Here is a 23038-nt window from a genome sequence, read left to right on the forward strand (position 1 = left end):
CGAGGTCAGGAGATCGAGACCATCCTGGCTAACACGGTGAAACCCCGTCTCTACTAAAAAATACAAAAAAAAAAAACTAGCCGGGCGAGGTGGCGGGCGCCTGTAGTCCCAGCTACTCGGGAGGCTGAGGCAGGAGAATGGCGTGAACCCGGGAGGCGGAGCTTGCAGTGAGCTGAGATCCGGCCACTGCACTCCAGCCTGGGCGACAGAGCGAGACTCCGTGTCAAAAAAAAAAAAAAAAAAAAAAAAAAAAAAAAAAAAAAAAGAAATAAAGACACAAGACAAAGAGATAGAAAACAGTTGGGCCCGGGGGACCGCTACCACCAAGACGCGGAGAGCTGTAGTGGCCCTGAATGGCTGGGCGCGCTGGTATTTGTTGCATACAAGACAAGGGGGCAGAGTAAGGAGAGTGAGTCGTCCAGGTGATTGATAAGGTCAAGTCACGTGATCACGGGACACGGGCTCTTCCCTTTTAGGTAGCTGAGGCAGAGAGGGAAGGCAGCATCAGCGTTTTCTTCTATGCACTTATAAGAAAGATCAAAGACTTTAAGACTTTCATGATTTCTTCTACTGCTATCTACTACGAACTTCAAAGAGGAACCAGGAGTACCGGAGGAACATGAAAGCGGACAAGGAGCATGACCACTGAAGCACAGCACCACAGGGAGACGTTTAAACCTCTGGATGACTGCGGCCAGGCCCGGATAATATCCAGCCTTCCACAAGGAGCTGGTGGAGCAGAGTGTTCCCTGACTCCTCCAAGGAAAGGAGATTCCCTTTCACAGTCTGCTAAGTAACGGGGGTTCTTCCCAGACACTGGCCTTACCGCTTGATCAAGGAGCCCTCAAGCAGCCCTTATGCGGGCGTGACAGAAGGCTCACCTCTTGCCTTCTAGGTCACTTCTCACAATGTCCCTTCAGCACCTGACCCTATGCCCGCCGGTTATTTCTTGGTTGTATTAATAATACAACAAAGAGTAATGGTAAAAGCTAATGATTAATAATGTTTACACTAATGATTGATAATGTCATGATCACCTCTATATCTAATTTGTATAATGACTATTCTTATTCTCACTATTTTCTTTATTATATGGAAACAGTTTGTGCCTTCAGTCTCTTGCCTTGGCACCTGGGTAATCCTCCACCCACAGACTGACTCTCACATTGAAGATACATCGATGTCAAGGACTCAGCAGTTTGACTTGATTCCCAGAAGTTTAACCATTATCTAGGATCCAGGCTCAGGACTCCCAGCACCCAGACCCTTCCAGTCACACCCAGCAGTCCAGACCCCCAGCCGCTCCTCCCTCAGACCCAGGAGCCCAGGTTCCCCAGCCCATCCTCCCTCAGATCCAGGAGTCCAGGCTCCAGTCCCTCTTTCCTCAGACCCAGGAGTCCAGGCCCCCAGCCCCTCCTCCCTCAGACCCAGGAGTCCAGGCCCCCAGCCCCTCCTCCCTCAGACCCCGGAGTCCAGGCCCCCAGCCCCTCCTCCCTCAGACCCAGGAGTCCAGGTTTTCCAGGCCCTCCTCCCTCAGATCCATGAGTCCAGACCCCCAGCCCTCCTCCCTCAGACCCAGAAGTCTAAAACCCCAGCCCTCCTCCCTCAGACCCAGGAGTCCAGGCTCCAGCCCCTCCTCCCTCAAACCCAGGAGTCCAGATCCCCAGCCCCTCCTCCCTTAGATCCAGGAGTCCCGGCTCTAGTCCCTTTCCTCAGACCCAGGAGTCCAGGCCCCCAGCCCCTCCTCCCTCAGATCCATGAGTCCAGACCCCCAGCCCTCCTCCCTCAGACCCAGAAGTCTAAAACCCCAGCCCTCCTCCCTCAGACCCAGGAGTCCAGATCCCCAGCCCCTCCTCCCTTAGATCCAGGAGTCCCGGCTCCAGCCCCTCCTCCCTCAAACCCAGGAGTCCAGATCCCCAGCCCCTCCTCCCTTAGATCCAGGAGTCCTGGCTCTAGTCCCTTTCCTCAGACCCAGGAGTCCAGACCCCCAGCCCTTCCTCCCTCAGACCCAGGAGTCCAGACCCCCAGCCCCTCCTCCCTCAGACCCAGGAGTCCAGGCCCCTGTCCCTCCTCCCTCAGACCCAGGAGTCCCAAGACCCACAGGCCCTCCTCCCTCAGACCCAGGAGCCCAGACCCACAGGCCCTCCTCCCTCAGACCCAGGAGTCCAGGTTTTCCAGGCCCTCCTCCCTCAGATCCATGAGTCCAGACCCCCAGCCCTCCTCCCTCAGACCCAGAAGTCTAAAACCCCAGCCCTCCTCCCTCAGACCCAGGAGTCCAGGCTCCAGCCCCTCCTCCCTCAAACCCAGGAGTCCAGATCCCCAGCCCCTCCTCCCTTAGATCCAGGAGTCCCGGCTCTAGTCCCTTTTCTCAGACCCAGGAGTCCAGACCCTCAGCCCTTCCTCCCTCAGACCCAGGAGTCCAGGCCACCAGCCTCTCCTCCCTCAGACCCAGGAGTCCAGGCCCCCAGCCTCTCCTCCCTCAGATCCAGGAGTCCAGGGCCCCAGCCCCTCCTCCCTCAGACCTATGAGTCCAGGCCCGCAGCCCCTCCTCCCTCAGACCCAGGAGTCCAGGCCCCCAGCCCCTCCTCCCTCAGACCCAGGAGTCCAGGCCCCCAGCCCCTCCTCCCTCAGACCTAGGAGTCCAGGCCCCCAGCCTCTCCTCCCTCAGACCTAGGAGTCCAGGCTCCCAGCCCCTCCTCCCTCAGACCCAGGAGTCCAGACCCACAGGCCCTCCTCCCTCAGACCCAGGAGCCCAGGTTTTCCAGGCCCTCCTCCCTCAGACCCAGGAGTCCAGGCCCCCAGCCCCTCCTCCCTCAGACCCAGGAGTCCAGACCCCCAGCCCCTCCTCCCTCAGACCCAGGAGTCCAGACCCCCAGCCCTCCTCCCTCAGACCCAGGAGTCCAGACCCCCAGCCCTCCTCCCTCAGACCCAGGAGTCCAGGCCCCCAGCCCCTCCTCCCTCAGACCCAGGAGTCCAGACCCCCAGCCCCTCCTCCCTCAGACCCAGGAGTCCAGACCCCCAGCCCTCCTCCCTCAGACGTAGAAGTCCTAATCTTGTACCCTTAGGGGCTCCAGGAAATTAGCCAACCTGTCTTCCCTGTGGGTGCCCACTCCAGAGCGTGGCTTGGCTGCCAACTCCAGTCAGGGACTCTCAGCCACCCCTCCCCCCAGGTTATTTTATGAGCACCTGCCTGGGCCTGGGATGGCTTCTCTGGTGAAAGAAACACCAGGATTGCATCAGGGAGGAGGAGGCTGGGATGGCCAGAGTCTGAGCATCTGAGCAGGGACAGATGAGGTTGAGGCTGGCCCACGGCCAGATGAGAGGCTTCCACGGCAGGACACCTGTGTCTTCGCTGTGGTCGCTTCTTTCACACAGCAATTGCCGCCTTGCTGAGGATCAAGGAACCTCAGTGTCAGATCACGCCCTCCCCCCAAACTTAGAAATTCAGATGGGGCGCAGAAATTTCTCTTGTTCTGCGTAAATGTGATCTACATAAATGTTCCAAGAGGTGGTTTTTCCAGGAGCCCAGCACCCCTCCTCCCTCCAACTCAGGGACTTGAGACCCCAGATCCTTCTCTCTGAGACTCAGGAATCTGGGCCCCCAGCCCCCTTCACCTGGGTCCCAGCTAACCCGATCCTCCTCTCCCTGGTCCCCTAGACCCAGGAGTCCGGCCCCCCATTGAAAGGACCCCCAGGTTACATCATCCATTCAGGCTGCCCTTGCCACGATGGAATTCTGTGGCTCCTGCCAAGTGGGTCAAATGCCATGGGTCAGGCGCAGGGAGGGTGATTGGGCGGGACTGTCTGGGTATAAATTCTGGAGCTTCTGCATCTATCCCAAAACACAGAGTGCTCTGTCTGCTGAAGATCCAGCCGAAGGAGGACGCAGGCACTCAGGCCACCTGAGCAGCGATCTGTGAATCTGCTCACCTGGACAGCCGGAATCTGGCACCGATTCTAAACCACTAGCTTCTCCAAGCTCACACCCCGGAGATCACCTGAGGACCTGAGCCATTGATGGACTCGGACGAGACCGGGTTCGAGCACTCAGGACTGTGGGTTCCTGTGCTGGCTGGTCTTCTGCTGGGAGCCTGCCAGGCACACCCCATCCCTGACTCCAGTCCTCTCCTGCAATTCGGGGGCCAAGTCCGGCAACGGTACCTCTACACAGATGATGCCCAGCAGACAGAAGCCCACCTGGAGATCAGGGAGGATGGGACAGTGGGGGGCGCTGCTCACCAGAGCCCCGAAAGTGAGCGTGGGCCAGAGCCTGGGTCTGAGGGAGGAGGGGCTGGGGTCTGGACTCCTGGGTCTGAGGGAGGAGGGGCTGTGGGTCTGGATTCCTGGGTCTGAGGGAGGAGGGGCCCGGGGTCTGGACTCGTGGGTCTGAGGGAGAAGGGGCTGGGGGTCTGGACTTGTGGGTCTGAGGGAGGAGGGGCTGGGGTCCTGGACTCCTCGGTCTGAGGGAGCGGGGGCTGGGGTCCTGGACTCCTCGGTCTGAGGGAGCAGGGGCTGGGGTCCTGGACTCCTCGGTCTGAGGGAGCGGGGGCTGGGGTCCTGGACTCCTTGGTCTGAGGGAGCGGGGGCTGGGGATCTGGACCCCTGGATCTGAAGGAGGAGGGGCTGGGGTCTGGGTCTGAAGGAGGAGGGGCTGGGGTCTGGGTCTGAGGGAGGAGGGGCTGGGGTCTGGGTCTGAGGGAGGAGGGGCTGGGGTCTGGGTCTGAGGGAGGAGGGGCTGGGGTCTGGGTCTGAGGGAGGAGGGGCTGGGGTCTGGGTCTGAGGGAGCAGGGGCTGGGGTCTGGGTCTGAGGGAGCAGGGGCTGGGGTCTGGGTCTGAGGGAGGAGGGGCTGGGGTCTGGGTCTGAGGGAGGAGGGGCTGGGGTCTGGGTCTGAGGGAGCAGGGGCTGGGGTCTGGGTCTGAGGGAGGAGGGGCTGGGGTCTGGGTCTGAGGGAGCAGGGGCTGGGGTCTGGGTCTGAGGGAGGAGGGGCTGGGGTCTGGGTCTGAGGGAGCAGGGGCTGGGGACCTGGACTCCTGGATCTGAGGGAGGAGGGGGGGCTGCGGGCTTGGACTCCCAGGGCTGGGACAGAGCCGGGTGGTGGGACAGAGACAGGTGGGAGGGATCCTCTAAGCACCTTCTCGCTTTCTCCCCTTAGGTCTCCTGCAGCTGAAAGCCTTGAAGCCAGGAGTTATTCAAATCTTGGGAGTCAAGACATCCAGATTCCTGTGCCAGAAGCCAGATGGGGCCCTGTATGGATCGGTGAGTTTCCCGGACCCTCCTCACCACCCACCGTGCTCCTCCTATCTGTCGTCCTCATAGCCTGGGGTCTTGCTCATCCCCCTCCCTGGAGCCAGACTTGATTCTATTCGCTCTGCACACCCCCAACTGCAACCTTTGGAGGTTGAAGTTGTTGACATCAATGTTCGCAAGATGAGGAAACTGAGGCCCAGGCCGAGGCACCACTGACCTCAATCATGTGATGTGTGGATGCTGGAGTGGCCTGAGACTCGGGTTATTGGGAGTCTCGTGACTCAGTAACCCCTGCACCTGCCCACACGGTCCCTGAGTGCATGGCTCATGCTGGGCACGGGGACACTCAGGGAAGCCATGGCCACTAAAGTGACCAGGACCTTGAGTGCTAGGGAGACCCCCGCCTGGCCTTAGAGAGCATTGACGGCTCCTCCGAGGGCTGGAATGTTCTCTGTGAAGTCTGAACTGGAAGGCCTGGGGTCAAAATGAAAACTGCCTTCGCTGTTCTGTTTCCTAGAGGAGAGACTGGGTCCTGGACTCCTGGGTCTGAGGGAGGAGGGGCTGGGGTCTGGACCCCTGGGTCTGAAGGAGGAGGCGCTGGGGGCCTGGACTCCTGGGTCTGAGGGAGGAGGGGCTGGGGGCCTGGACTCCTGGGTCTGAGGGAGGAGGCGCTGGGGGTCTGGACTCCTGGGTCTGAGAGAGGAGGCGCTGCTGACCGGGACTCCTGGGTCTGAGGGAGGAGGCGCTGCTGACCGGGACTCCTGGGTCTGAGGGAGGAGGGGCTGCTGACCGGGACTCCTGGGTCTGAGGGAGGAGGGGCTGCTGACCGGGACTCCTGGGTCTGAGGGAGGAGAGGCTGGGGTCTGAACCCCTGGGTCTGAGGGAGGAGGTGCTGAGGGACCTGGACTCCTGGGTCTGAGGGAGGCAGGGCTGGGGCCTGGATCCTGGGTCCTACAGCAGGAAAACATAGAGGGACCCTGTCTCTGATCCTGTTTTTATCCCCTAGCTCCACTTTGACCCTGAGGCCTGCAGCTTCCGGGAGCTGCTTCTTGAGAACGGATACAATGTTTACCAGTCTGAGGCCCACGGCCTCCCACTGCACCTGCCAGGAAACAAGTCCCCACACCGGGACCCTGCATCCCAAGGACCAGCTCGCTTCCTGCCACTACCAGGCCTGCCCCCCGCACCCCCAGAGCCGCCAGGAATCCTTGCCCCCCAGCCCCCCGATGTGGGCTCCTCGGACCCTCTGAGCATGGTGGGACCTTCCCAGGCCCGAAGCCCCAGCTATGCTTCCTGAAGCCAAAGGCTGTTTACTATGACATCTCCTCTTTATTTATTAGGTTATTTATCTTATTTATTTTTTTATTTTTCTTACTTGAGATAATAAAGAGTTTGAGAGGAGGATGAGAATGAGCCTGTGTGAGTGTCTGAGGGAAGACATGGGATCTGTTTCGTCTCCCTTGCCCCGTACAATCCCCTTTACACTTCCCCTCATGTGGTCCTAGGGTCCTGGCTTCCCACTGGGCCTCTTCTTCTCCTCTCTTCTCTTTTTTTTTGAGATGGAGTCTCGCTCTGTCACCCAGGCTGGAGTGCAGTGGCGTGATCTTGGCTCACTGCAAACTCCACCTCCCGGGTTCAAGCGATTCTCCTGCCTCAGCCTCCTGAGTAGCTGGAGTTACAGTCCTGTGCCACCACGCCCAGCTAATTTTGTAATTTTAGTAGAGATGGGGTTTCACCATGTTGGCCAGGATGGTCTCCATCTCTTGATCTCGTGACCTGCCTGCCTTGGTCTCCCAAAGTGCTGGGATTACAGGCTTGAGCCACTGTGCCCAGCCAAGCCTCACTTTTCTACTCTGCTAAAGTGTCCCCAGGGACTCTGGACTATCCCTGCTCTTTGAAAGGGCAAGACTGGCTGGGAGTGGTGGCTCACGCCTGTAATTCCAGCACTGTGGGAGGCTGAGGCAGGTGGATCACTTGAGGTCAGGAATTCAAGACTAGCCTGGCCAACATGGTGAAAACCCATCTCTACCCAAAATACAAAAATTAACCAGGTGTGGTGGTGGGTGCCTGTAATCCCAGCTACTCGGGAGGCTGAGGCAAGAGAATCGCTTGAACTCGGGAGGCAGAGGTTGCAGTGAGCTGAGATCGAGCCATTGCACTCCAGCCTGGGCGACAGAGCAAGACTCAAAAAGTCTCAAAAATAATAATAATAATAATAAAATAAAATAAAAATAGATAAATAAAATAAGGTCAGGCACCATGGCTCACGCCTGTAATCCCAGCACTTTGGGAGGCTGAGGCAGGTGGATCGCCTGAGGTCAGGAGTTTGAGACCAGCCTGGTCAACATGGTGAAATCTCATCTCTACTAAAGGCACAGAAACTAGCCGGACGTGGTGGTGGACATCTGTAGTCCCAGCTACTAAGGGGGCTGAGGTAGAAGAAGCACTTGAACCCGGGAGGTGGAGGTTGCAGTGAGCTGAGATCAGAGCAGTAGAACGAGACTCCCCCTCAAAAAAATAATTAATTAATTTTAAAAATAAAATAAAAATAGCCGGGCGCAGTGACTCACGCCTGTAATCCCAGCACTTGGGGAGGTGGGTGGATCACGAGGTCAGGAGATCGAGACCATCCTGGCTAACGTGGTGAAACTCCGTCTCTGCTAAAAACAGAAAAACAAAATTAGCCAGGCGCAGTGGCGGGCACCTGTAGTCCCAGCTACTCTGAGGCTGAGGTGGGAGAATGGCGTGAACGCAGGAGGTGGAGCTTGCAGTGAGCTGAGATCATGCCACTTCACTCCAGCCTGGGCAACAGAGCAAGACTCTGTCTCAAAAATAAATAAATAAATAAATAAATAAATAAATAAATAAATAATAAATAATAAAAATAAAATGAAAGGGCAGGACTTCTTTCTACAACCCCTCGACTTGTGTGAGCATTGTGTAACTATTTCCGAGAGCCACCTCAATAACAGGGGAGCTTTTATAAGGTGACACAGCACACTCACATCCTCATGGGAGATGTAGTTTTCTGGCATCATTTAGCAGCAGGAATGAGATCTGTTGGGCCTCAAATCTGGGACAAGGACTCTTGGGTCCTGGGGTAGGTTTGGTGCTAGCGTGACACCCAAGTTCTGGGGAATCAGTGGGCTGGCCATCCGGATACCTGGGTCACAGGAGAACTGGGGACTGCAGACTTAGGCATCCTGGTCTGAGAAAAAAGGGGCTGGAGGGTGGCAGTTTGGAGTCTCAGGAAGAGAAGCCGAAACCTGGAATCCTTCCATCTGGGTCCTTATGAACTTTTTAATATTTATATATATATATATATATATATATTTTTTTTTTTTTCTGTGATAGAGTCTCGCTCTGTCACCAGGCCCGAGTGCAGTGGTGCAATCTCCGCTCACTGCAACCTCCGTCTCCGGGGTTCAAGCAATTCGCCTGCCTCAGCCTCCCGGGTAGCTGGGACTACAGACAAGCGACACCACGCCCGGCTAATTTTTGTATCTTTTATAGACACAGGGTTTCACCATGTTGGCCAGGATGATCTCGATCTCTTGACCCCGTGATCTGCCTGCCTCAGCCTGCCAAAGAGCTATGATTACAGGTGTCAGCCACTGCACCCAGCCAGTTTGTTTGTTTGTTTGTTTGATTGTTTGTCTGCTTTGAGACAGAGTTTCACTCTTGTTGCTCAGGCTGGAGTGCAATAGCACAATCTCGGCTCACTGCAACCTCCACCTTCTGGGTTCAAGTGATTCTCCTGCCTCAGCCTCCCGAGTACCTGGAATTACGGGCATGCGCCACCACACCTGGCTAATTTTGTAATTTTTGTAGAGATGGGGTTTCTCCATGTTGGTCAGGCTAGTCTCAAACTTCCAACCTCAGGCGATCCACCCACCTCGGCCTCCCAAAGTGCTGGGATTATAGGCGTGAGCCTCCACGCCTGGCTGTTTTTTTAGAGTCTCGCTCTGTCACCCAGGCTGGAGTGCAGTGGCACAATCTCGGTTCACTGCCACCTCTACCTCCTGGGCTCAAGTGATTCTCCTGCCTCAGCCTATGGAGTAGCTGGGATTATAGGCACCACCATTACGCCCAGCTAATTTTTGTGTTTTTCGTAGAGACGAGGTTTCACCATGTTGGTCAGGCTGGTCTCAAACTCTTGACCTCAAGTGATCTGCCCACCTTGGCCTCTCAAAGTGCTGGGATTACAGGCGTGAGCCACTGCACCCGGTGTTTTTATTTAATTAATTAATTAGTTTATTTATTTATTTATTTTTGAGACAGAGTCTCTCTCTGTCGCCCAGGCTGAAGTGCAGTGGCATGATCTCAGCTCACTACAACCTCCACCTCCTGGGTTCAAGCGATTCTCCTGTCTCAGCCTCCCGAGTAGCAGAACTGCACCACTCTGCCCGGCGCGGACTTCAGCTGGGACTCCTTCCATCGGGGTCCTTATGTAATGAGTGTCATAGATTCCAGTCCCGGCAAGCAAGTTGCCCAGTCTCGCTCCCCTCACACCACCGAGATTTCCATATTGTTCTTCAAGCCACTTCCTGGTAGGAAGGAAGCTGGCCTGGGCCAGCCCCAGCTGCCGCAGCCCCGCGGGAATTGTCATCCTGGACCGTTCATTTTAAGTCCAAAGTTCAAGAGAGAGAAATATGACAGTCAAAAGGGCCTAACTGGGGGTGGCCGAGGGCCCCTGGAGGGATTTGATGCCCAGAAGAAATGAAAGTCACCATTTGTAGAAAGTGCAGTTTTCGACTCTGATCGCACAAGCCTGGCTCAGTCAAAGGAAAGAAACAGAATTTGAGATTTCATAAGCTCTGAGCAGTGGTTTAGGCCCTGGGGGTGACTCAGGTGAGACGTGGGCTCCTTGTCAGAAGAGACCACCTACTGTTGTCAAGGAAAGGAGAAGCGGCCAGTGTGGAAAGGAGGAGGGAGCGCTGGGCACCATCTGTCCCGGTTCCCACCCGCCCACCATGCCAGGCCGGAGACCAGGAGACGCAGACCCAGAGGGAAGGGAAGAGACAGACACCCAGAGAGAAGGTGGGACAGGGACCTGATGGGGAGTCAGAGACCCAGAGACAGGGAGACAGAGACCCAGAGAGAGGGGGACAGGGACCCAGAGAGAGAGAACAGAGACCCAGGGAGAGGGGGACAGAGGCCCAGGGAAAAAGGAAGACAGAGACCCAGAGAAAGGGGGACAGAGACCCGGAGAAAGGGGGACAGAGACCCGGAGAAAGGGGGACAGAGACCCAGAGAGAGACGGGGACAGAGACCCAGAGAGAAGAGGACAAAGACCCAGAGAGAGACGGGGACAGAGACCCAGAGAGAAGAGGACAAAGACCCAGAGGGAGGGGAAGACCAAGGGAAAAGGGAGACAGAGACCCAGAGAGAGAGTAGGACAGAGACTCAGAGAGGAATAGAGACCCACAGACAGAGGGGGACAGAGATCCAGAGAGAGGAAAGGCAGGCAGGGAAACTGAGAAATGTGTTCAAATGGGGACACTTCACTGTCTCTGAGGACCTTGAACTCCCAATCCTGTTGTACTCCCTTCCTGGAGAAGGAGCCTCTTTCCTCGCCTGGTCAGTCTGGGGTCCCCTGTCTGCAAAGCCTGTCCTAGGTCGCTGTCTTGCAGCGGACCACCGATCCTCCACAGGGTCCAGCCCACCAGCTCTTGATGCTTCTAGACCTGCATCCAGACTCAGCTACTGGCAGGTTGCACAGGATGAGCTTCAGGGCGTGGGCGGTGAGGGGCTACCATGTGCACCCGGAGAACTGCAAGACCTCCCCACTGATACTGACAGAACCCACACTGAGAAGCTGGTCTGGGACGGGATCTCTGGGGAATGGTGGGGCAGGATGGAAGCAATTGAATGTTGAATTGGGATGAATTTATTGACAGAGATTCCACACTCAAGCATTGGCTATAGGGGCTGGGAGTGACTCTAATTCGCTCTTTGATTGAGTGAAATCTGGATCCCAAATCCTTTGTAAAAGCTGGCCAGGTGCAGTGGCTCACCCTTATAATCCCAGCACTTTGGGAGGCCGAGGCAAGAGGATTACTTAAGGCCAGGAGTTTGAGACCAGCCTGGGTAACATAATGAGACACCACCTCTACAAAAATTAAAATTTCAGGCTGGGCACCGTGGCTCACGCCTGTAATCCCAGCACTTTGTAAGGCCAAGGCGGGTGAATCACAGGGTCAGGAGATGGACACCATCCTGGTCAACATGGTGAAACTCCGTCTCTACTAAAAATACAAAAATTAGCTGGGTGCGGCAGTGCATGCCTGTAATCCCAGCTACTCAGGAGGCTGAGGCACGAGAATCGCTTGAACCCAGGAGGCAAAGTTTGCAGTGAGCCAAGATCGTGCCACTGCACTCCAGCCTGGCGACAGAGTGAGACTCCATCTATTTAAAAAAAAAAAAAAAAAAAAAAAAAAAAAAAAAGGCCAGGCGCAGTGGCTCACGCCTGTAATCTCAGCACTTTCGGAGGCCGAGACAGGCGGATCACGAGGTCAGGAGATTGAGACCATCCCGGCTAACACGGTCAAAACCCGTCTCTACTAAAAATACAAAAAAAATTAGCCGGGCATGGTGGTGGGTGCCTGTAGTCCCAGCTACTTGGGAGGCTGAGGCAGAAGAATGGCGTGAACCCGGGAGGCGGAGCTTGCAGTGAGCTGAAATCACTCCACTGCACTGCAGCCTGGGAGACAGCGAGACTCCGTCTCAAAAAAAAAAAAAAAAAAGTTCAACTATCCTGGAGGCTGAGGTGGGATGATCACCTGAGCCTGGGAGATTGTTGGTGGCTGTGTCACAGCACTCCAGCCTGTGCCACACAGTGAGATCTGGTCTCTAAAAAATAAAAAATTAGACCAGGCATGGTGGCTCACACCTGTAATCCCAGCACTTTGGGAGGCTGAGTGGGGAGGATTGCTTGAGACCAGGAGTTTAAGACCAGCCTGGGTAACATAGCGAGATTCCTGTCTCTACAAAAAATACAAAAATTAGCCAGGTGTAATCCCAGCTACTCGGGAGGCTGAGGTGGGAGGCTCACTTGAGCCCAGGAGGTCAAGGCTGCAGTGAGGTATTATCAAACCACTGCACTCTGGAACAAGTAGGCGACAGAGAAAGACTCCATCTCAAAAAAATTTTTTTTTCTCTATTGTGTCTATTTCCTCTTGTGCTCTTTCTAATTTAGCCTTATGATTTTTTTTTTTTTTTTTTGAGACAGAGTCTCACTCTACTGCCCAGGCTGGAGTGCAGTGGCGTAATCTTGGTTCACTGCAACCACTGCCTCCCAGGATCAAGCAGTTCTCCTGCCTCAGCCTCCCAGGTGGCTGGGACTATAGGCGCACACCCAGCTAATTTTTGTATTTTTAGTAGTGACGGGGTTTTGCCATATTGACCAGGTTGGTCTTCAACTCCTGACCTCAGGTGATCTGCCCACCTCAGCCTCCCAAAGTGCTGGGATTACAGGCGTGAGCCACTGCGCCTGGCCCTGGCTAGTTTTTTTAACTTTTACTTTTGTAAAGACGGGGTGTCATTATGTTGGCCAGACTGGTCTTGAACTTCTGGGCTCAAGCCGTCCTCCCACCTCGGCCTCCCACAGTGCTGGGATTATAGGTGTGAGCTACTGCGCCTGACTCTTTGTCTCAATTTCCCTCTTCCTATAAGGACTCCAGTCATATAGGATTTAGCACACACCCCAACCCAGTATGAGCTCACCTTAACTTGATTCCATCTACAAAGACCCTGTTTCCCAGTAATATCACATTCAGAGGTTCCGGGTAGACATGAAGCTTCCAGGACACTATTTTCCCTCAGTGCACAGCTCTACATAAAGCTGGTCACACTCCTCTTCTTGTTGCCCAGGCTGGAGTGCAATGGCGCAATTTCCATTCACTGCAACCTCTGCCTCCGGGGTTCAAACGAATCCCCTGCCTCAGCCTCCCAAGTAGTTGGGTGAGGAACTTCAAAATGACATGACTGGCCAGGCGCGGTGGCTCCCGCCTGTAATCCCAGCACTTTGGGAGGCCAAGGCGGGTGGATCACGAGGTCAGGAGATCGAGACCATCTTGGCTAATATGGTGAAACCCTGTCTCTACTAAAAATAGAAAAACAAAATTAGCCGGGCATGGTGGCAGGCACCTGTAGTCCCAGCTACTCGGGAGGCTGAGGCAGGAGAATGGCGTGAACCCGGGAGGCGGAGCTTGCAGTGAGCTGAGATTGCGCCACTGCACTCCAGCCTGGGCGACAGAGCGAGACTCCGTCTCAAAAAAAAAAAAAAAGAAAAGAAATAAAGAAAAAGAAAAGAAAAAAAAATCTCTCCAGCCGTGGTGGTGGACACCTGAGGTCCCAGCTACTCGGGAGGCTGAGGCAGGAGAATTGCTTGGACCTGGGAGGTGGAGGTTGTGGGTGAGCCAAGATCACGCCACTGCACTCCAGCCTGGGTGACAGAGTGAGCCCCTGTCTCTCTCTCTATATATATAATAAATAGGCTGACTCTTTGCTGTTTCCCCACAGTACTGTATTCAATATATAACCGCTCAGCACAGCCACCTCTCCAATACTCAGGAGCAAACTCTGTCTCCTTGGTTCTTGCCCCCACCGTTATCAGAACCTTCCCTCTGCTTTACTCTCTGAGCACCTGCCAAGATCAGTTTGGGTTTTGTTTCTCTGTTAGTTTTCACCAGTGTGGAGCTTTGTCCTTCCAAGAGGGAGGTTCTACAGAGTGAGCATTTCCCAGACCCCGGGGAGCTGTACCCAGCCCCCGGTTTGCAGCGCTGGTGCACACCTGGAGTCCCAGCTACTCGGGAGGTTGAGGAATCTCTTTTTTTTTTTTTTTTTTTCTTTTTTTTGAGACGGAGGCTCGCTCTGTCGCCCAGGCTGGAGTGCAGTGGCACGATCTCGGTTCACTACAAGCTCCGCCTCCCGCATTCACGCCATTCTCTTGCCTCAGCCTCGGGAGTAACTGGGACTACAGGCACCCGCCACTCACGCCCGGCTAATTTTTTTTTTTATTTTTAGTAGAGACGGGGTTTCACCATATTAGCCAGGATGGTCTCGATCTCTGACTTTGTGATTCGCCCGCCTCAGCCTCCCAAAGTGCTGAGGCACAGGAATCCCTTGAACCCAGGAGGCAGAGGCTGCAGTGAGCTGACATCACCCCATGCACTCCAACCTGGGCAACAGAGAAAGACTCCGTGTCAAAACAAAACAAAACAAAACAAAAAAACTTTCCGGGCATGGTGGTGCGCACCTGTAATCCCAGCTACTCGGGAGGCTGAGGCAGGAGAATCGCATGAACCCAGGAGGTGGAGGTTGCAGTGAGCCAAGATCACGCCACTGCACTCTAGCCTGGGTGACAGAGTGAGCCCCTGTCTCAAAAAATTAAGAATATAAATAATAAATAAATAAATAAGTTGATTCTTTGCTGTTTCCCCCACAGTACTGTATTCAATATATAACCGCTCAGCACAGCCACCTCTCCAATACTCAGGAGCAAACTCTGTCTCCTTGGTTCTTGCCCCCACCGTTATCAGAACCTTCCCTCCGCTTTACTCTCTGAGCACCTGCCAAGATCAGTTTGGGTTTTGTTTCTCTGTTAGTTTTCACCAGTGTGGAGCTTTGTCCTTCCAAGAGGGAGGTTCTACAGAGTGAGCATTTCCCAGACCCCAGGGAGCCAGGCTATTTAGCATCTTTCAGCTTCTCCACCGCACCCTATCCTCATCTACACACTGGAGCCCCTAGAGATTTGACTACTGTTCTTGTTTTCTTTTATTTTTGAGGTGGGGGAGGGGGACAGGGCCACTGTCGCCCAGGCTGGAGTGCAGTGGCACAATCTTGGCTCTCTGCAACCTCTGCCTCCCAGGTTCAAGCAATTCTCCTGCTTCAGCCTCCTAAGTAGGTGGGATTATAGGTGCCCCCACCTGGCTAATTTTTTGTAGTTTTTTTTTGTTTTTGTTTTTTTGTTTTTGTTTCCTTTTTTTTTTTTTTTTTTTTTTTTGAGAGCGAGAGAATCTCGCTGTGTTGCCCGGGCTGGAGTGCAGTGGGCTCACTGGAACCTCCGCCTCCCGGGTTCAAGAGATTCTCGTGCTTCAGCCTCCCAACTAGCTGGGACTTCAGGTTTGTGCTACCATGCCCGGCTAATTTTTGTATTTTTAATAGAGACAGGGTTTCGCTATATTGGCCAGTCTGCTCTCAAACTCTTGACCTCAAGTGATCTGCCCGCCTCGGCCACCCAAAGTGTTGGATTACAAGCGTGAGCCATTGCACCTGGCCGAAAACCAATCTGTATCATAACCCCATGGCACCTGAATCATTTCTAAGTGTACAGTTGTGTTAAGTATATTCACATTCTTGCACAACAAATCTCCAGAATTTTTTCATCTTACAAAATTGAAACTGTCTACCACAATTAAACCCCAATTCCCCAATTTTCCTCCCCTCAGCTGCTGGCGACTTTTTCCAGCCCCATTTGTTGAAAACATGGTGGAGAGCTCCTTCAATGACTGAGAAGCTTTTGACCATGGACAGGAAAATTCACCACAATTTGTTTTTTTGTTAATGATCAATGAATTTTTAAACAATTATCTTTCCTCTAAACATTCACAGACTCCTTCTACAGCTAAAAATAACAACCCACAAATTTCACAATTCTAGATTTCCCCTAAATATTTGAACAACGATTGCACATTTAATCAGTGAACTTTTCACAAATCTGATATTGTGGTTTCCCTTAAATGCCATGAATAGGAGAAAAACAGTAATACACTCTCAGTCATGCTTTTCACAAGTCTGATATACCAGATTCTTACAAATGCTTTAAATATTTTCGAGAAGGCTGGGCAAGGTGACTTACGCCTGTAATCCCAACCCTTTGAGAGGTCAAGGTGGGAGGATCACCTGAGCCCAGGAGTTCTAAACCAGGCTGGGCAACATAGCAAAAGCCTATCTCTACTAAAAAAAAAAAAAAAAATTAGCCAGGTGTAGTGATGTGCACCTGTAGTCCCAGCTAGTCAGTAAGCTGAGGTGGGAGGATCACTTGAGCTGGGGAGGTCAAGGCTACAGGGCGCTGTGATCACAACACTGCACTCCAACCTAGGTGATAGAGAGAGACCCTGTCTCAAAAATAAATAAACATGGCGGTGTAGTGGTTCATGCCTGTAATCCCAGCACTTTGGGAGGCCGAGGTGGGCAGATCATCTGAAGTCATGGTGAAACCCTGTCCCTACTAAAAATACAAAATTCAGCCAGAAGTAGCCGAGTGTGGTGGCGCATGCCTGTAATCCCAGCTAATTGAGTGGCTGAGGCAGGAGAATCACTTGAACCCAGGAGGCGGAGGTTGCCGTGAGCCGAGATCATGCCATTGCACTCCAGCCTGGGCACAAGAGCGAGACTCTGTCTCAAAAAAACAAAACAAAACAAAAACAAACAAAAACCTCCCAGAGAGCTCCCTTATCCTTTCACCAAGTGGAAACACAGCAAGAAGGTGCCAGCAATGAACCAGGAAACTGGCCCACACCAGACACAGAATCTGCTGGTGCCTTGATGTTGGACTCCGCACCCTCCAGAACTATGAGAGATATATATTTGTTCCTTAAGCTACACAGTCTGTGGTATTTTTATTACAACAGACTGAATGCCCTCTTCCAAGTCAATTCTCACCAAGCCGACATTCCAGGGCAAAGCCCGTGTTATCTTAGACTTTGTCATAACCACATGAATTGGATTAATTAATTATTTATTTATTTATGAGATGCAGTTTCGCTCTTATTGCCCAGGCTGGAGTGCAATGGCAAGATCTTGGCTCACTGCAACCTCCGCCTCCCAGGTTCAAGCGATTCTCCTGCCTCAGGCTCCCGAGTAGCTGGGATTACAGCCACCCACCACCACACCCAGCTAATTTTTTTGTATTTTTAGTAGAGACGGGGTTTCACCATGTTGGCCTGGCTGGTCTCAAACTCCTGACCTCAGGTGATCCGTCAGCTTCTGCGTCCCAAAGTGTTGGGATTTCAGGTGTGAGCCACCGCGCCCAGTCGACTCAGAGTGTCTTATTTTTATAATACGGCCTGAAAAACTTGTTCTAAGTCATAGTATTGTAATAGGTTGGGACATGAGATGATTTCACAGCTGTTTGTTCCGGGACCTTCTCCAGGAAACGTGTGGGGCATTTCCTCTTTGTTACACACTTTGTTACACACTCAGTGAGACCATTTTTCCTCCACTTGTTTGGGTGAAGCTTCTCTGCCACAAAGCTCTGTGACCCCCTTGGCAACTGGCACCAGCAGCACGGAGGCCCTGGCAAGGCGCTGGCTGGCAGGAGGAGGGGTGTAGGGATTTACCAGCCCCTAGTTCCGCACTGCATCTTACCAGGAGCCACGGACAGCAATGGCTCCAGCTTCCTGTTGCTTTCTGCACTTCCGGAAGTAGACTTCCAGGCCCCACAGGCAGAGGTCCCAGCCTCCATGAGGCGATGCCCTCTTGGAGGTCGGAGACCCGCTGCCTGCAGCCCCTTTCCTAGAGGGCTATTTAGTTTGCATAGGTCGCCGTTTTTTCTTTTTTTTTTTTTTTTGAGACGGAGTCTCGCTCTGTCGCCCAGGCTGGAGTGCAGTGGCCGGATCTCAGCTCACTGCAAGCTCCGCCTCCCGGATTCACGTCATTCTCCTGCCTCAGCCTCCCGAGTAGCTGGGACTACAGGCGCCCGCCACCTCGCCCGGCTAGTTTTTTGTATTTTTTAGTAGAGACGGGGTTTTACCGTGTTAGCCAGGATGGTCTCGATCTCTTGACCTCGTGATCCGCCCGTCTCAGCCTCCCAAAGTGCTGGGATTACAGGCCTGAGCCACCGCGCCCGGCCGGTTGCCGTTTTTTCATAATAAAACTTAAAAAAAAAAAAAGACTAATTAAAACCTGTCAAACAGGTGGCAGGTGATCAGAATTAGAATACTTTGAAATCTTTTGTTATTCTGGAATATGACAGAGTGATTATATTTAGATTTTGTCACCTTAAGGATGCATATTAAAATTTCAAGAGTGGGCCAGGAGCTGTGGCACACCCCTGTGATCCAAGCACTTTGGGAGACCAAGGCAGGATGATCAATCCCGTGAGCCCAGGAGTTCGAGACCAGCCTGGGTAACATGGTGAAACACCATCTCTAAAAAAAATACAAAAATTTGCCGGGCATGGTGGTACACGCCTACAGTCCCAGCTACTCAGGAGGCTGAAGTGGGTGGGTGGCCTGAATCCAGGAGTTCGAGGCTGCAGTGAGCTATGATTGTACCACTGCACTCCAGCTTAGGTGACAGAGCAATACCCTGTCTTTAAAAATAAATAAACAAATTTTCTTAACTTGGAAACAGCCACAAACATTTAAAAATGTGGAAGTACAGTACAAGTGATTCTTATTTTTCAGAACCATTTGAACCATTCGAAAGTCACATGTCCCCTTGAAACCTCTTGAAACCCATTAACACATACTCCAGTGTGTACTTTCTGTAAACAAGGACATGCTCCTACATAACCACAGCACGGCCGTCAAAATCAGGAGAGTAGCCTTGACTCATGACTACTCTGGAATCGTCAGACCTCCTTCATGTTTGCCACATGTCCCGGTGATGCTTTTTATGGCAAAAGAATGCAGTTCAGAGCCGGGCATGGTGGCTCACACCTGTAATCCCAACACTTTGGGAGGCCAAGGTGGGCAGATCACCTGAGGTCCGGAGTTTGAGACCAGTCTGGCCAACATGGCAAAACCCTGTCTCTACTAAAAATGCAGAAATTGTGGCCGGGCGCGGTGGCTCGAGCCTGTAATCCCAGCACTTTGGGAGGCCGAGGCGGGCGGATCACGAGGTCAGGAGATCTAGACCATCCTGGCTAACCCGGTGAAACCCCGTCTCTACTAAAAAATGCAAAAAACTAGCCGGGCAAGGTGGCGGGCGCCTGTAGTCCCAGCTACTTGGGAGGCTGAGGCAGGAGAATGGTGTGAACCCTGGAGGCGGAGCTTGCAGTGAGCCGAGATCCGGCCACTGCACTCCAGCCTGGGCGACAGAGCGAGACTCCGTCTCAAAAAAAAAAAAAAGCAAAAATTACCCAGGTGTGGTAGTGGGTGCCTGTAACCCCAGCTACTCGGAAGGCTGAGGCAGGAGAATCGCTTGAACCCTGGAGGAGGAGGTTGCAGTGAGCCGAGATTGTGCCATTGCACTCCAACGCCGGGTGACAAGAACGAAACTCTCTCTCAAAAAATAAAAAAATAAAAAAATAAAAAGCCGGGCATGGTGGTGGACACCTGTAATCCCAGCTACTCAGGAGGCTGAGGCAGGACAGTCTCTTGAACCTGGGAGGTGGAGGTTGTAGTGAGCCAAGATTGCACCACACTCCAACCTGGGCAACAAAGTGAGACTCTGCTCTCCGCCCCCGCCAAAAATAAAAAGAATGCGGTTCAGGGTCATGCACTGCTTCTGAGGGCAGGTCTCTTTGAAAGTCATGAAGGGCAGTTCCTCAGTCTTCCCTGGTGTTCACGACCTTGACATTTGGAACGTTGCAGGCTGGTTATCGAATCGTCTCTCCCTCTGTGTGGATTTATTTGCTGTTTCCTCGTGATCGGATTCTTTGGCAGCACGACGACTGACATCATGCTGTGTGTTTCTCACTGGAAGTCAGGTCACTCGCGGCGTCCACCTCTCCAATTTCTGATGACATTTGCTTCAGTCACATGATGCAGGTGGCATCAGCCGGACTTGTCCTTTGCCAGGCAACGAGAGCTTTGAAACTATACTAATATCACATTCCTCAGGAAATCTTCAGGATTTTTTGTTTTCTTGTGAACCACCATGCCTGGCCCAAGTTATTTTTTTTTAATTAATTTATTGTTTTAGAGACAGGGTCTTGCTCTATCGCCCAGGCTGGAATGCAGTGGTACAATCATAGCTCACTGCAGCCTCAACCTCACTAGGCTCGGTGATCCTCCCACCTCAGCCTCCTGAGTAGCTGGGAACAGAATGCCATCACTGCAGGATGCCACGCCTGGCCCTTCCAATTATTAGTGGATTTACTTATGTCTGTGTGGACTCATGGTTTCCTATTTTTTTCCATGAGTTATAATCAGTTATATCATTCTCTATTTTTGGTGTTCAAACTTACTTATTTTGATGCTCTTTTTATTTACTTTTTTTTTTTTCCTTTCAAGACAGAGTCTCCATCTGTCTCCCGGGCTAGAGTACAGGCGCGCAATCTTGGTTCACTGCAACCTCCGCCTCCTGGGTTCAAGCGATTCTCTTGCTTCAGCCTCCTGAGTAGCTGGGACTACAGGCGTGCACCACCACACCCGGCTAATTTTTTTTTTTATTTTTAGTAGAGACGAGGTTTCACCATGTTGGTCAGGCTGGTCTCAAACTCTTGACCTCATGATCTGCCTGCCTCAGCCTCCCAAAGTGCTGGGATTATAGGTGTGAGCCACCGCACCCAGCTCTTTATTTACTTTTTGGGGTACTCTGTATTTTGTCCTCTATTTTCCCAGTGGGAGCCCCCTCAAACTGGTGGCTATGTGCTTTGTTTGTTTGTTTTTGAGACAAGGTCTCGCTCTGTCACCCAGATTGGATTGCAGTGGTGCAATTCGGCTCACTACTACCTCCGCCTCCCAGGCTCAAGCCTTCATCCCATTTCAGCCCCCCAAGTAGCTGGGATTACCAGACGTGCACCACCATGCCTGGCTAATTTTTATATTTTCAGTAGAGACGGGGTTTCACCATGTTCCCCAGGCTGGTCTTGGACTCCTGGCCTTATTTCATCTGCCCGCCTCAGCCTCGCAAAGTGCCCGGATTGCAGATGTGAGCTACCGCGCCCAGCCTGTTTGTTTTAATCAGCTCTCAAGGGATTGGAAGCTATGCGTTTTTGACATGCCTCCATTAGTCACACTTGAGTCGTTCTTGATTTCTGGTACAGCAAAACGTTCTAAGCTCGTTTTTTTTCTTTCTCTAAAGCAGCTCTAGAATCAGCCGTTTCTCCAAGGAGCCCGGGTTCCTTTCAGAATGGGAAGCCAAGATCCAAACACTAACAGGGCTCGTTGCTTTTGTTTTTGAATTTTGGCTGCTAATGGGTCCTCTCAGTGGACAGAATTCATATATATACACACACATATATACATATATACACACATATACATATATACACACATATACATATATACACACATACATATATACACACGTATACATATATACACATATATACATATATACACATATACACATATATACACACGTACATATACACACATACATATATACACACATATACACATCTATACACATATTCATATATACACACATATACATATATACACATATATATACACATATACATATATACACACATATACATATACACATATATACATATACACATATATACACACATATGTATAAACACATATATACACACATTATACCTATATACACATATACACACATATATGCATATGCACATATATACACACATATACGTATATACACATATACGTACATACACATATATACACATATACATATATACACATATATACTATATACACACACACACACCACACACACATAAGTGCAGCTGGGCACAGTGGCTCACACCTGTAATCTCAGCACTTTGGGAGGCTGAGGCAGGAGGACTGCTTGAGCCCAAGAGTTCAAGACCAGCCTAGGCAACATAGCGAGGCCCAGTCTCTACTAATAACTAAAAAATTAGCCGGGCTTGGTGGTGCACACCTGTGGTCCCAGCTACTCAAAAGGCTGAGGCTAGAGGATCACTTGAGCCCATGAGGCAGAGTCTGCAGTGACGCATGATCATGCCACTGCATTCCAGCCTGAGTGATGGAGACACTCCGTCTCAACGAACAAATATATACATGTATGTGTGTAGTATGCTGTATATATCACACTGTACATAATATATTACATTATATACTACAGATATCACATTGTATATTATATAAACCCCATGTAATATATCTGTTATATCTATTGTGTGTATGTTATGTATATATGTGTATATATATCTACATAGGAAGTACGTATACATATACACGCATACATTAGGTTTATTTCCATATCTATTTGTATATTTCCATATCTATTTCTGCATATTGAGAACGACACATCCAATTCAAATCCAATGTCTGACCAGGTGTGGTAGCTCACGCCTGTAATACCAACACTTTGGAAGGCCGAGGTGGGTGGATCACTTGAGGTCAGAAGTTCGAGACCAGCCTGGCCAACATGGCAAAACCCCGTCTCTACTAAAAATACAAAAATTAGCTGAGTGTGGTGGCAGGTGCCTGTAATCTCAGCTACTCAGGAGGCTGAGGTGGAAAAATCACTTGAACCTGGAAGGCAGAGGCTGCAGTGAGCCAAGATGGTGCCACTGCACTTCAGCCTGCGAGACAGAGTGAGACTCCATCTCAAAAAAAAAAAAAAAAAAAAATATCCAACACCTAGACTGGGTACCGTGGCTTACGCCTGTAATCCCAGCACTTTGGGAGGCCAAGGCTGGCAGATCACTTGAGGTCAGGAGTTTGAGACCAACCTGGCCAACATGGTGAAACCCTGTCTCCACTAAAAATACAAGAATTAGCCAGGCGTGCTGCTGGAGGCCTGTAATCCCAGCTACTCGGGTGGCTAAGGCAGGAGAATCGCTTGAACCCAGGAGGTGGAGGTTTCAGTGAGCCAAGATTGTGCCACTTCACTCCAGACTGGACAACAGAGTGAGACTCTCTCAAAAAAATAAATAAATAAAGACAAATTCAA

General features: G+C 51.9%; 1 protein-coding gene across 1 annotated transcript; it reads left to right on the plus strand.

The window, feature by feature from the left end:
• The first annotated feature begins 3839 nt into the window (after positions 1–3839).
• Positions 3840–6655, plus strand: FGF21 (fibroblast growth factor 21). The gene is made up of 3 exons (XM_005589811.5): positions 3840–4252; positions 5154–5257; positions 6255–6655. The coding sequence occupies exons 1-3, from the start codon at positions 4018–4020 to the stop codon at positions 6543–6545; spliced, it is 630 nt and encodes a 209-aa protein (XP_005589868.1). The 5' UTR covers positions 3840–4017; the 3' UTR covers positions 6546–6655.
• Positions 6656–23038: the final 16383 nt, after the last annotated feature.

Source organism: Macaca fascicularis, chromosome 19 (assembly GCF_037993035.2).
Source record: "Macaca fascicularis isolate 582-1 chromosome 19, T2T-MFA8v1.1".
Taxonomy (NCBI): Eukaryota; Metazoa; Chordata; class Mammalia; order Primates; family Cercopithecidae; genus Macaca; species Macaca fascicularis.

Bases quoted from the DNA above. Each gene is read 5' to 3' on its own strand.
- FGF21 (XM_005589811.5), top strand. From the start codon at position 4,018: ATGGACTCGGACGAGACCGGGTTCGAGCACTCAGGACTGTGGGTTCCT. The intron at 4,253-5,153 runs GTGAGCGTGGGC...TTCTCCCCTTAG, and splicing joins TGCTCACCAGAGCCCCGAAA to GTCTCCTGCAGCTGAAAGCC. The intron at 5,258-6,254 runs GTGAGTTTCCCG...TTTATCCCCTAG, and splicing joins ATGGGGCCCTGTATGGATCG to CTCCACTTTGACCCTGAGGC.